Source organism: Phyllostomus discolor, chromosome X, assembly GCF_004126475.2.
Source record: "Phyllostomus discolor isolate MPI-MPIP mPhyDis1 chromosome X, mPhyDis1.pri.v3, whole genome shotgun sequence".
NCBI classification, from domain to species: Eukaryota; Metazoa; Chordata; class Mammalia; order Chiroptera; family Phyllostomidae; genus Phyllostomus; species Phyllostomus discolor.
The window spans coordinates 81057521-81072357 of record NC_050198.1 but is presented as its reverse complement, the minus strand read 5'-3'; the positions used below and the strand labels follow the sequence as shown (position 1 = coordinate 81072357).

The following is a 14837-nucleotide window of genomic DNA, read 5'->3' as shown; positions in this document are numbered from 1 at the left end:
GCCTTTATTCTACATGCCATCCTTTTTATTCTACATCACCCTTCCCCTTTGTTCTAAGTCACCCCTTCAGCCCTTTAGTCCACAGCATGCCCTCCTCTTTATTCCATGTCATTCCTTCCTCTTTATCCACATCACCCCCCTTATTACACATCTTTCTATCCTTTTCTTCCACAACACCCTCTCCTTTCTTCCAGTCTCTCTCTCCCTTACGACCATGTTATCCTTCCCCTTTATTCCATATCAACCTCTTCTCCTTTATTCCTCTTCCCTACCTCTCCTTCCTCTTCAGTTCCAGCCAAAGCTTCTCAATTCACCAACAAAATTTTAAATTGAAAAACACAGTAGCCATGAATATGCTGCTGTCACAATACAGATGTTTATTAATGATTAAATGCCAGAGAAGTTTTAACAATCACAAATCTTCGAGCTCTGCGGTGGTTACCCAATGTGTGATCAATTTCTGTCCCTCAATACAATACATTCGTCATTCTATGGACCTTAGCAGTTGTTATCCCTCAGTATCAGCTATTGTTTTGGATGTCATACATAACCCATATCTGTGTGTTACCAGAGCATGTCCCACAAATTTGTACAATCCTGCATAAGGGAACTATAGAGACAACAGATAAGAACATTTGTAATCAGGTGACTTTTACCACTTGGAAATATATCCATCCCTAACTAACTGTTTTTGCTGACAACTAGGTGAGAACACCAGCTGTCTGTAAAGCAAATCTAGGTAATAAAATTGATTTTTTCCTCTAACTTTTGACCAAAGAAAAGCTAATTAGACTTACATTTAATATCACCCTGTTGGCTTCACTTGAGCAAAACTGCACATATTTTAGGAGTGGCTGTTTCACGAGCCACTGGTCTAAATAATTTGGGGAAATAAACTATTCTGAGGTTGTGGAGTTGCTGCAGGGACACGGCTATGAGTTGCTGTGACATGGTTTAGCATTGTTTGTTAGTTGTCAGTAAGCTGACCTAACATCCTAGCATGCCTCTTGAGGGCCTTTCCAATGGAGCTCTCAGGAGAAGGGTAGGAAAGTCAGGAAAAACATGCAATCCCCTTTGGGGGAGGGAAAGCACCTCGAGATTTGTGAGCTTCTCTAGGACAGGTATTTACCACAAATGTCACATCAATTAAAGTAAGGGCTGTAATGTTACAAAGCCAGGACCAGGGGTAAAAGAGAAAGGCAAGGTAGCACCAGGGAGCCTGGGCCTGACACAGAAACACCTGTTTTTACCAGCTGAAGGGACCAAGCATCCCCAGTGAAGGGGCTGGCAGTGTGTTTGGACTTCTCAGCCTGACCCGAGCATCAGGTGGAACTCCTTCTCACCCTCAGATCTTTACCTTCAAGACACACTCTTTAATGTTTCCTGTGACATCCCAGGTCTACCCCCACCCTTTTCCCCTGTCTGGCACCTTATAGAAGGAAAAACACCTAAGGAAAGAAGTAGCTGATGCCAGTTTTGGCCTCCTTCTCCCGGGGCACACGGAGCAATGGGCGGTCTTGCTCCAGAATAGGGGGGTTACCCGCTCCTTCCTCGTCGTCATGGGAACAGGAAGTGCCGGGAGGCACAGCTGGCTCCTCAAAGGAACCTAGAAAATAAGAATAATGTTAACTTCTTACTTTGCACAACACCCAAGGAACTAAGACCTAAGTTTGAGCTTCAAATACAGTGAGTATGAGGCAAGAAGTTAGGGCAGGAATGGTTATCCCCATTAGACTTCTAAGAAAACTTCAGCCTAAGAGTAGAATACATATCTCTAAATCTAAGCCCACTATTGAAGCAAGGATCTGAAGGAGGAGGGCTTGGTTAGAGAACAGAAAGTGTTAGAATCCCCATGCTTAGAGCAAACAGACAATACCTCTGGGGAGGCAGGGAAGAATGTGGCCTCCTAACCACCACCCTACAAGCAGACTAACTAATTTTACTAAGCAAATGAGTAATAAATCTGGAGCCAGCAGCTTACAGCACTTCATGGAGGGGAGAAAGCAGGTGTCGATCTTCAGTGACTCTGGGAAGGGCTTGTAGTTCATTACTTGACCGGGCTGAGATTTGTTTTTAAGCAGGGTGGTATCTACAGGAAATGTAACATCTGTATCTTCTTTATGGAACTGGATTGCCTTTGAATTCTGAATTTCATTAGAGTCAAGATAATTAGGCATTGGTACTGCTTCCACATTCATAATTTCTTCAAGATTGACAGCAGGGTCTGGCTGAAGGTCTGGGATTGTACTTAAAATGGAGACATCTTCAGGTTCTGGGATCACACTGGCAACTTCATCTTCTTCAAAGGTGTTGGCTTGGCCTTTCTGAGAATCTGAAATTTCATTGTGAATTTGAGTATCCTTGAACCCTAGAACCACACTGAGAACTGAGCCATCTTCAAGACTGGGCTTTTCTTCAGAGTCTTGGATTCCACTGATATCAGAAGCTTCTTTATGTCCTGGGATTTCTTCAGCATCTGAGGCTTCTTCATTGTTTAGGGCTCCACTCATATCTGAGGATCCTTCCTCATCTTGAATCTCATCTAAATCAGAGACATCTTCAGGGCTCGTTACCACATGGAGAGCTGGGACCTCTTCAAGGTTGGATGCTTCTCCAGAACCTGCAATTCCATTAAACTCTGGAGTTTCTGCATAATCTGGAATTTCTTCAGTATCTGAGGTTTCTTCATCATTTGGAACTCCATCAAGAGCTGGGACCTCTTCAAGATTGAGATCTTCTTCAGAATCTGAGAGTCCATTAACCTCTGGGGATTCTTCATGATTTGGAATTTCATGACCACCAGGGACTTCTTCAGGGCTTGGTATCACATTAAGAGCTGGGACTTCTTCAAAATCAAGATCTTCATCAGAATCTGAAATACCATTGATTTCTGGTACTTCTTCATGGTCTAAAATGTCTTCAGCATTTAAGGCTTCATTATTTGGGATTTCATCAAGAGCTGGAACTTCTTCAAAATTGGGATCTTCTTCAGAATCTGGGTTTTCACCATTATCTGAATCATCTGTATGGTCCGGGATAGCATCAAGATAGGGGACTTCTGCAAGGTCAAGACTTTGGTAGTTTTCAAAATTTGGTCCTTCTTCAAAGTTGTGGTTTGGGAATTCTCCAGGATTGGGGACTTCTTGCACATCTGGGGCTCCTTCAGGGCCTGGTACCATATCAAAATATGGTATTTCTTCAAAGTCTGGGATTTCAATCAGTTCTGGAATTTCATCATCAGGATCTAAAATATCCTCGAGGGGAGGAAGATCATCAAAATTCACTGTATCATCATCATCATCATCATCATCATCATCATCCTCATTGTCATTATCATCTTCATCAAGCTCTGGTATGCCTTCAAGAATTGGGCCTTGAATCTCAAGGTCATTTGGGATCTCGAGACCTTGCACCTCTCCAAAGACTATGCCTTCATTGAGATATTCAAATACTAGCTCATCATTAGCTGTCACATCTTCCTCAGAGGACTCATCTTCCTCAAGGGGCTCATCTTCAGCAAGGACCTGGCCTTCGGGAATGGCCTTACCTTCAACAAGGGACTGACCTTCAGCAAGGGCCTGACCTTCAGCAAGGGCCTGACCTTCAGCAAGGGTCTGATCTCCAGCAGGGAACTGACCTTCATCAAAGGGCTTGCTTTGACCAAGGACAGCAGCCCGGGCTTCAGCAGAGTTTTCCACTGGATCAGAAAGTAAAGCATCCTCTTCCATCTTTATACGTGCACTCCTGAATGAGAATGAATTTGAAAAAGCAAATCAGTTTGTATACTTAAACTTATTAACAAAAGATAGTGTGGGATTGAAACCCCCCATAAAAGATCCTGCTTCAGGCTAAGCATAAACAAACCAAGGAAACACTCACTGGATCTTCCTCAAATTCCTGCGTCGGATAAAATCAAGGGCTTCGGGGCTGGATTTCCACACACGCTTAGCAACCTGCCTCTGAATATTAGGAGGCACCTGAAGGTAAAATTAGCAATGTTAGCCTTTATTAAACAACTTTTTAAATTTTTTACTCATTTCTATCAGTTACCTAGGACTGAAGGCACTACAACCAGCTAATGTGGGAAGAATTTCTAGATTAGGAGACTTTGCAGTACCTTTGGCTACCCTCAAGGATATATGTACAACTTCTCCCTGCCTTATGAATAAGAGAGTGAACTGTGAAATAAGTGTGTCCAAAACTTCCACCTACCTGAAAGAGGATATCCCAGTTATCGATCATGGCACGGACAACATTGACAGAAGCAACATAGTGGTCAATCCCCAGTCTTGTTTTCCTGGATTCCTTCTTGGCAAATTTCCCCTTCTTCAGGAGAGCAGATCCAAACACCAAAGCCAAATTGGTGGAAGTCATTCGGTTGCCAGAAACCTAGGTAAAAGAGAGCAAAAAGTGGTTGACTCTAAGGTAGTAATAAAAGTAATACAAATGAAAGTGTATTTTATTCTTATATCCTTCTTCCTCTGTCTCTGTCTCTTTCATGTACTCTCACACACGTTCCTGGCCATAGCCTTCACTACCCTTTCCCAGAGCTTTTTACCAGCTGTCCATCAATGCCAATGGAGTCCTCGCAGTTCTCAGTAATTTTATGCAGAGCCTTCAGCAGACGCTCCAGGGTGTCACTGTGGCAGGGTGGCATCAGGTAAACCAGCAATTGCAGGGCAGAAAGCTGATCCTGTGGCTTCAAAGCTAGAGGAAGGAAAACAAGGGTCGACTTGGGGGATAGCCTTGGCAACAATGCCATACCAGAAGAAATGTGATTCTTGTTGAAAATTACTGAAGGCTATGAAGAAAGTCCCCAGTCATCCTTTCTTTGCTCATGTCCATAACATTTGAGCCCAGAAGCCCTAAAAGCAAGAAAGGCCTTTATCAAAATCGAACCCCTTCTGCAGAAAGTAAGTGTTTTTTTTATCCTGAGAGGACACACAGAGCTTCAAGAAGCTCTGGAGAAATTTCCAAATGGCAGACTTATAATAAAATATTATGAGATACAAGGAAAGTAGTCTGAAGAGATGTTTTCATCTTTAGATGTTTATTCTGTCTTAATTCCTTGGGGTCCTGCAGCCTGAGTTCTGTCCATAAACCCCAATACTCCCTGTACTATTTCCTTTCTTTGCCCAACAAGGAAGAAGGGAGAGCAGAAGACTCACTTGCTGTCAGGAGGAAGGACATGTACAGATCATCTGGCAGCAAAGAGTCCTTCATGTCACGGAAAAACTCCTTGAGGAGTGCAGCAACATCATGCACATTCTGAGTGTCATCCAACACTACATCCAGACCTCGATCAAATTCTTCACGGAGCTATAAAAAGGGAGAGAATACATGGAATGTCTGCCTTGCCCACCACAGGCTCCCTCCTAGTCATTACTTTAATAAGTCTCAGGCCTCAGTGGAGGTAACTGGTAATACCATGTGCCTGCTACAGGAAACTTCCCTCAGGAATATGGGGGAGAGTCCACTTCGCTTGCTTTTTCTCAAAGAAAAATGTAAACAAAGCCAGCTTACCTCACGCACCCTTTCCTCAGAGTATTCCAGAGTGAAAATCCCCACTGTGCTTAATCCTGAAAGAAAAGATCAGGTATGCTCAGAATCTCTGGTCCTTTTCTCCAAGGGCATTTCCTTTCCCCTCTCATCTGCATTCAGACCCCAACTGATAGCAGGGAAACATTCTCAGCCTTTCATCCTGCAATCTCTTTTCTCTCCCCATTACTAGAATATCATCCTTTCTCTGTAATTGCCTTCTACCTCGATTTAACCATCATTTTCAGCCCCCTTACCATGTTTCTCAATGAAGTTGCAGCAAGCCTCTACAACCTGGGGAATTTGTTTAGCAATCGGATTGAGGCTCATTTTCCTTTTGGATCCCAGAAGTCTTTGGCCAATTGGAAAGGAAATCCTGGAAAGTTGCAGGGTCTGAAGCAGCAGGGCCCCATCCTCCAGTTCAGCCAGGCTATCCACAGATACTGCACCCTGTGGAGAAGAAACTTTCCTGAGGATTGCATCACATTCATAATAAGAGACATTCTTTTTGTGGCAAGCAAAGTACTATTCTCCAACATGTTCCGCTCACCTCCCCATCCCTCTGAGGACACAGACCTTTACTGTTCTGACCCACATCTCCGAATACCTCAGGAAGGCCCCCTGCCTGAACCCTGGTGGGTTTAACTCACTCTACGCCCACGGCGAGTGAACTCTCGGGGTAAGGAGGGCTCATCCCGTCTGCGATTGAAAAAGCGCCTGATGCGGCCAAATATCCTTTGCACTACGTTTCCCCGACGACGGCCGGCAGCCTGACCCATAGATTCTTCAATCTGCATCGTGGCTCTTAGTTCAAGATGCTTGCCGCGGGTAAGCTCATTCATCAGCACCTCTTCCAGACGAATGCCAAACGTCTTGAGTGATTCCACCGAGGAGTCTGGGAGAAAAAGAATAAAAAAACATCAATGCTCTGCTGCGCTTAGATAAGGAGGAACTGCACGGGCTGTAGCACTCTTCTAAGCAACCTCCCGCAGCCAACCCCCACCCCTCCAGATCCGCAGCGCCCCTCCCTGGGAAGTGAGTCAAAAAGACCCTGCAGTGGTTTGTCTGAAGGACTCCCGCTTCACTCAGCTATCCCAAGGGAGTTCAAGTTCCCTGCCTTAAGTCTTGCCACGGGGTGACTACCTTGAAGCACCTAGGGCAATTTCTTCTGAGAGATGAGTCTGGGGTGGATCCTAAGCAGGAAGGCTTAGGCAGATTTGATGGGACCGCCCCGAGTGCGAGAGCGCCTGCAGTTAGCATTTCCTGCAATCATCCCCTACAGGGTTTCTGGGAGGGGGGAGTGAGTGCCCCCAGGGGAAGTGGGCACCGCTTTGTTTTCCAGGGGCTAGGGACACAATACAGGAGGGGTGCAGCATCCCATTTATTTCCTAAGGAAAGTACAAGGGCTCCTCACCCCTCTGATGTCCTCTAAGAATAAGAAACCACTTCTCCAAGGTGTTTGGACTGTCAATAGGCAGAGCTATGGGAAGTAAAAAGAAAAGACACACACACTTACACAAGCAGGATTTGATAAGTGACTAAAACATCTCAATGCATTGATCTGCAGGAATTGGGGGTGGGGGAGGAGTAAACAGCTCTGATTAGCCCTCCAAGTGTTTTGCTTTCTCTCAACCTCAGTTTCCCTGTTTAACAACGGGACTAATCCTATTTAACACGTATGAGACTACAAGAATTTAACCAAACTATACAATCTTAGGCTCTGTGTGCCCACACACCAGTAGCAGCTCAACACAACGCTTAAAACATAAATTCCAGGACTTTGAGCATTGGGACAATGCAACAGGCAAAGGGAGGGGCTCTGTTTGCGACACCTCCGCGACTAGGAGTCGCCAAGTAACTGCCGGCATGCTCACACCCGGGATGCTGTTTGCTCCACTAGCTGCAGCGAGAGAAGCAGCAACCCACTCTGTCCCCAAGCTCCGACCCCCGCAGCAGCCTCTGCCTGAGGGGTCTCCTCTCCCTTCGCTCAGCTACTTTCTGGCTGTGTCCGCTGTGCCCACCTGACGAACTTACTGCCCTTGCACTTTTCAATTACTGCAGGAGCGCCTCTCAGCTCATGTGACCCCCTCTTGCCTCCCTTCAACTGCGAATTTCAACCCATACCCGTGACAATCCTGGCAACTCAAACTCCCTCCAATGCTAGGTCTCCCTGGCTCTCCTGCAGCCAGCTGAGCAGGGCTGCTACCTCAGCGGACCTCCTACCGTTGCTCTACGCTAGGATTGGCGTGTGTCTCTCTCACTGTCTCGCTGCCTCTCTTACTCTCTGTCTCTCAACCACGCTGTCTCTGTCTATCCCAGTCCTCTCTCAGAGTGTCTTTCTGTGCCTCCCTTAAGCTCTGCCTCCTTTTCGAACCACACTTGGTACATGTCTCTTCACCTGTCCTCTGTCAACTTGTCTGTCCCTGACATCTGCTTGTTGGGCTTGCTGCCTCAAGCTGCAAGCCTCTGACCCAACTCAACTAATCTTTACCTCTTCTGCAATTCAACAAACACCCTTCAACTCCCACTTCTTCAGTTTTCAGAGCACCAGGAGAACAGACCAGGTCTGAGACCAGGTTCGCGCCCCTGCTACCCTTCAGAACCTCCAACTGACCCCCATACCACCCCAGAGAGTCCACTCGCCAGAGAGCGAGTACCCCACGCTCCGGAATACTGCTCACCTCGGTCAGGTTTAAATTCAGGGAGGAAATGTCTGGCCACGAGTTCGTGGTAAGCAGTCTCTTGCAGCTTCAGACGCTCCAGCTCCGAGAGGCTGTGTATTGATATCATTTTCGTCCTGCGGTCCGGGTTGTGTCCTGGGGCTCCTCCCAGGACGTTCACTAAAAAAATGAAGGCGGACAACAACAGCAAAGGGGGCATGATTCTGGGGCACCGTGTCCTTGCTGCCTTCAGAAAAGGAATGCAGCCACCCATTCTGGAATCGGATGATTATCAAAGCTGCATCATCCAATTGTCACTGGACCTGGTGTAGAGAACTATGGGGTGGGGGGGAGGTTGGTAGAGGAGGAGGGAAAACTGGGAGGCGGCTTCACCCTCAAGCAGAGCTGCTTCTGGTTGCTTATTAAAAATAAAAAAAATCCAACTTTAAAAAAATCATCCCTGAACCGAGAGTCCAGAAAAGAGAAAACATAATTAGGCAAACAGAAAAGAAGATTTTTAAAAAGAAAGAAAAGAAAAAGACAAAAAAAAAAGAAAATAAAGCCAACCTTATAATTTTAAAATGCACATTGAAAGAATAAGAATAAGGTAATATTTTCCATTAATTAGAACATTGATGAGGTTTATTTTTATTTTTAATGATAATACTCGATGCTGTCCAGGTTGGGTGAAAATGGCATATCCATCTATGTTAGGAACCCTGTAAATTTGTACAATTATTCCAGAAAGCAAACTGGACACCTGAGTCTTAAGCCAAAAATCATCCCCTGGCCTTTGACCCAAAAATTCCCCTTCTAGGAATCTATCTTAATGGAATCTTCCTATAGACAGGAAAAAAACATATATACATGAGCCATAACAGTCAAAAAATAAGGGTAAAAAAGTTTACATAGCAATGAGACTAATTCTCTAAATTATGGAATGATCACAGTATGGAAATTTATACAATCACTAAAAGGATGCTTTTGTTTGTTTATTTTTCCTTTTTATTGAATATTGGGGTGACATTGGTTAATAAAATCATGTAGATTTCAGGTATACAGTTTTATAATACATCATCTATATACTGTATTGTGTGTTCACTACCCCAAATTAAGTCTCCTTTCATCTCCATTTATCCTCCCTTTACCTTCTTCTACCTCTTCCCATTTCCTTCCCCCCCAATCACCAAAAATGATGTTTACAAACAGCTCTCAAACCACAAATACTAAATATAGAATTGTATTAATTATGATTACAACTATATGAAGAAAAATATGCATGAAAATAAGACTGACAGAAATGCACTCAAATACTAACAGTATCTGTATTAAATTATAAGATTTTGTTTGCCTTTTGCCTTCTATTTACCACAAATTGTGCGACTTGATTATTTTTATGAAAAAATTGATTTTTACTGAAACAAACAAGCATCATTTCCAGAACATTTCTAATGAGATTCCTTACACAGGAATGGTGATCAGAGTGAAGTTTGTCTTGGTGTAATGGCTAGCCTGTCCCTTCTCCATGGTGCCCACTCCCAGGATGCTCAGGATCCCCCAGTGGGGATCTCCCTGGACCCCAAACAGCATCCTTTTGTGCACACCCTCACTTATATTGTTCCTTTGTTATTTCATTTACCCATAAAAAAGAAACCGGCATTAAATGCCCACTTTGTACCAGGCACTAAAGATTCAAATATGAGCAAGATAATACTAGTCCTTTCACAAAGGATTTAACTGTGCATTGAAAGAGATACACAGGTTAGCAACAATTTATAAAACCTTGTGATAAGTCAGTCAGCCAAGATATAAACAAAGTACTGTGAGAGCAGAAAGGAGGAAACATCTAAGTCTGCCTGGAGACAGGGAGGGGGGAGTGTCCAGAAAGAGAGAACAGCTTGTGCAAAGGGAAGGAGACAAGAACGGTGAGAGGTTGTTATATTCTTAAAGCTGTATAAAGGAGATGGAAAGAGATAATTCTGGATAGGCAGAGGTGAGATCATGAATGTCCCTGTTAGCCATGTTAAAGAGCTAGACTTTCTCCTGAAGGTAATAGGGGACTACTGCAGGGTTGTAAATAGAGAGTGACAGAGTCAGAGCTGCAGCTTGGAAAAATCACATAGAGTAGTGAAAAGCCTGGTTTGGGTACAGACCCTGAAATAGGTAGATCAGCCAAGGGGCAAGAGATGCTAACACAAATTAGTGTCACTAGAGCTGGAGCAGGGGATGGATTTTATGTGTAGAATTGACAGGACTTATGGGAATTTTTTATTGTAATGGAAAAGAAAGGATTTAAGATAGCTCTGAGGTTTATGATTTGGGTACATGTGTGTATGCTAGCTCCTGACAGAGAAAATAATTTGGAACATGGGAAACTAAACCTTTGACAAGAAGGGAAGTTGTCACAAGCCACTTTTCTAAGCTTCTTTTTAAAGATAATATTCTATATATTATTGGGGTAGGGCTTGAATTTCAAAGATCAGATAATGTTGTTTTGCCAGGGAAAAGGTAGGTAGGAGTTTATAAATCAATAATTTATATAAATGACTTTTATCCAAAAAAAATCTGACCCTATTTTTGTTTCCAAAATTCTCTTTTGCCCACTTTCCTTAATGGTTAAAGTCACAGATGTCAGAAGTAAATGCTGACCAGATAAGTAAAGTGAAGTATGAGAAAGGATGAGAAGTCTTTCTACACATTTTGAACTGAGTTAAGAGGAAAACTGTTACCATGTTTTTTTTAAAGGTTCTTCAATCAGCCCAAGATGAATGCCGAAGCCCAACCAACAAACTGCATCCACAAAATGACCATTTCAACCAAAGGTACATGCACATAACCTAACCTTAGTCCCAGAGTAAGCCTCTAGCAATCCCCCATTCACAATTGCAGGTCCAATACCTGTTAGCTGGGAGGTATCACCCTGACACACACAACCTAGCTCTGGCTTCATTTTTCTAACATAGCTCCCCCTCCCCTTGTCCAAATTCAGACATTGTTGTACCTGTTTTGGAGCTGTAGCTATTTCTTCTTGCTGAGGCTTACCACATCTGATTATCCAAAGAGTATAGCTGGTTCTTTCTCCCAGAAATCAAGATGAAAATCAATCCCTCTCCCCCCACCCAAATAAGGTAAGAACAACCTCAAAACAACACCAGGAAAAAGAGGGGGGAAAAAAGCCTTTGAGAGATGAGTCAGCCTAAATGCTTACAATTCCCAAAGAAATCAAAGGCCTTAGAATAAATCGTTTGTCATTGCCTCCTGCTCAAAGATACAGGGCTAAACTTAACAGCAATCATATGCTGCTGTTCTGCCAGCAAAATTGACACTGTCTTGCTTACCTTCAACCCTCTCAAGGCACCAAAAGAATACACTACAGAAACAAAGCTAGGAAGGCCAATATGCCCAGAAAAAAAAGCAGATGGGCAGAGTTGGGAGAGGGAACCAGTAACCAGACTTCAACACTATGAAAGAGGCATATAACAGATTCTTGAGATCTGAACATTTGCCCTCAAGTCTCACTTTCCAAGCTGAACACAAAAGGAGGTTCCTTGTAGGAAAGAGGGTGTGAAGGGACCTTTCTTGCTCCAAAGTGTCTTCTCCTTCCCTCTGTAACATGGCATTGGCCTGAAGTGACCATGACATCAAAAACATACTCAAGATGAAAGGTGACAGCAAGCCCTCTTTGGCATAAACAATATCCTTAGTCAAATATCTGTAGTGGCCACTGAGTTGGAGCTAAATAGAACTGAGTTCAAAGCCAAGCTTTATTGATTTCTTAGCTGTATGATCTTAAGATAGTTGAGATCTCTGAGCCTCAGTAGCTTCCTCTATAATATAAGGAAATGATGCAGTACCCATTGCATCAGTTGTGTGAGAATCAAATGAATAATATATGTATGCTATTTAGCATCAGTTTTTAATAAACACATTGATATTGAAAGTATTTTGCAGAGGGCCTGACTTTACAGGAAAATATCAGGTTTCAAAAGTAATCACATAAAATTAGAGTTTCTATAAATGCATCTAAGGACTCACTCTGTTCTATGGCTGCTAAATTTGAATTAAATTAAAACAGGTAAAGAGATCTTGAGAGTTTGTTGGGAATAGAAAATCTTCCTTCTTCAATCTCTAATGGCATCAGGGCCATCACCTAGACCAAATCTTCCATTCTACAGTTCAGAAAACTGAAGCTCAGACAGGAATAGGGGTTTGCCCAAGGCCACACAGCAGTTTAAAAGCAGAGTCTAGACAAGAATCTAGTTCTCCTCAATCCTAGGACTCTTTCCTCTGTCCCATCCACCTTTTATCTTACTAACTGCAAAATATAGCATAGATAAATTATTTAGGTCAAAAGAACGGACACATAATCAAAGTCTGATTCCATAATCCAGGGATGTCATATCCAAAGGCAGACAGCCACCACAAATTACAATCTCTTTGTAAAATAATTACAGTCATCATTCTATAGAACATGGGATGCCCTTTTTAAATTTTATTGACTAAAGAAACAAATCAAGCTCAGGATAATGAAAGTCTATCTTTGTGCTATAAACATCCCAAGGGATTGTATACCAGGGGCACCAACTTTTTGGCATCTCTGGGCCACACTGGAAGAAGAAGAGTTTTCTTGGGCCACACATTAAATAAATACATTGCAACATGTAATCACACAAAAAATCTCATGATATTTAAAGTAAATTTACAATTTTGTGTTAGGCTGCATTCATAGCCATCCTGGGCTGCATGTGCCACATGGACCACAGGTTGGACAACCCTGGAAACAAAGTAACATAACATCAACTACAAAAAGATATAGATATTCTCACACTATTATCTGCAGTATGTGTCAGAGTGCATAATAGTACTGGCATCACAGGCTGTGTCACTGCTTAATCTTTTTTTCCCTTTTGGCTGCTGCTTCTATTATGTTGTGGCAGAAAAAGTAAAAAGTAAGATGTTCCATTAATAAGAGGTAAACTATTTTTAAATGCCCCATTTGCCTTGTGCTTTTCCTTTTCTTAAAAACTTTCCACATGGCCATTATTTTCAGACCTTAGCACATAGTAGGTGTTCAATAATTGTTTGTTGGGAGAATCATAGGATTTTAAACTCTGAGGGTTTTAACAGATTATAAAAGTCAACTAAAATAGCTATTCATAATTCATGAATTAATGAATCATGCCACTTTATTCTCACAACAACTGCTGGGAAGGAGGTAGGTTGGGTGATATGTTTCCCAACTTTACAGATAACAACAAACTAGGGTTCTGGAGAGGCTGTGACTTACCCTAAGTTGCACAAAAATGCCATAGAGGAATATGATTTGGGAACCAGATGTCCTTACCTATACTTGCTCTGACCTTGCCCTTCCCACCAAACCATGGTATTTCTTGGTATGCATCATGGACATCTGCTTTCTAGAACTGGGACAGTCCAAGTCAAGACTACTTTCTTTCCTAAGGAGGTGGCTAGATTTTTGAGGTCTTGTTTATACACACTATTCTTGGAAAATGGAAATGAACTTAGATGATTGATAGATTAAACAGAATGATAAAGTAGATAAACAAGGTACGTGATGATGATGATGTTAGATAGATAGGGAGATAAACCTACAGACATATATAAAGATACAGAGATATATGGCTTTGAAAAAGACTTTTATGAAAGATACAGGAGAAGACTGAATAGAGGAGAAAGACACGAAAAGTCCTATATATTCTTCCCATAACATCTCTCACTCCAGCCTTCCCCCAAGTTGACAGCATGACATCCTAAAGGTCCTAAGGTATGGATTAAACCTTGGGTTCAAATCCCAGTTCCAGCACATGTAAGTTCACACATTCACCAACCAAGTGACTTGGTGAAAACTATCTCACTTTTGTGAGTCTCAGTTCCATCACCTTACAAAATAAGAATCATGATACCTATTAGGTATGGCTGTAGTAAAGGCTAAATAAAAGACAGGGAGGAATGAAAGAATCCTCCAAATGGTACAGTGCTGTACCAAGGTGAGACATTGCCCTCCAAAATACCTAAGAGTCAAATTTCAAAGGAAAAATGAGCAAAAGTGCTAATATCTAGAAAGAGTCAGATAATACCTCCATTGAAGAATGCCTTTGCACAATCCTTTGAAGGTACTCATCTATCTCCTATTAGCAGGATAGTTGAACTCTTCCTTTACTGGGTCTTCCATAAACAGATATGCAAGGCAAGGAAGTGTGGGGCTGGGGGACTTAGTCTAGGCCATGAAATGTAGAAAAAAAGTAAACCAGTCCACAAAAGAGATTTAGTCCATACCTTTGGCTTCCTCAGCATAGTGTGCAAGCCATCCATATTGAGAATACTGGAGCAAAGGGGGAAGCCATCTGGAATAGAAAGCTCCAGTTCCTGTCCTTGGGATTTTACAACCTAGTTGGAGGTCATATAAATATCAACAGTCTGAAAGACTCTTAAGAAAGGCCCATGGGTATAACATCATCCTTCTCTGAAATAATTTAAATTTATTTCCTCTCTTTTGTTCTTTTTAGAAATATTAAGAATTGACAATTTCCTCAGATCTGCCTGCTCAGAGCAGACCCTTACTCAGTTGTAGGTTTTCAGTATGCTCTCAGTAAACTCTGATTCATTTTTTTTCCATCT

General features: G+C 42.5%; 1 protein-coding gene across 3 annotated transcripts in view; it reads right to left on the bottom strand.

Moving 5' to 3' along the window:
- Nucleotides 1–362: 362 nt before the first annotated feature.
- ARHGAP36 (Rho GTPase activating protein 36) overlaps nt 363–14837 on the bottom strand; it is a 30754-nt gene continuing 16279 nt past the window's right edge. For 2 of the 3 annotated variants that reach the window (XM_028522751.2, XM_036016541.1), the window contains 11 exons: nt 8220–8378; nt 6953–7018; nt 6189–6433; nt 5796–5988; nt 5524–5579; nt 5169–5319; nt 4559–4707; nt 4213–4389; nt 3880–3977; nt 3638–3744; nt 363–1606 (listed from right to left, as the gene is read on the bottom strand). In XM_028522751.2, the coding sequence (XP_028378552.1) occupies nt 1449–1606; nt 3638–3744; nt 3880–3977; nt 4213–4389; nt 4559–4707; nt 5169–5319; nt 5524–5579; nt 5796–5988; nt 6189–6433; nt 6953–7018; nt 8220–8378 (1559 nt within the window). In that variant the 3' untranslated portion in view covers nt 363–1448. Of the gene's footprint in view, nt 1607–3637; nt 3745–3879; nt 3978–4212; nt 4390–4558; nt 4708–5168; nt 5320–5523; nt 5580–5795; nt 5989–6188; nt 6434–6952; nt 7019–8219; nt 8565–14837 lie in introns of those variants that run through there. The other variant, XM_028522750.2, reaches the window with a different exon arrangement.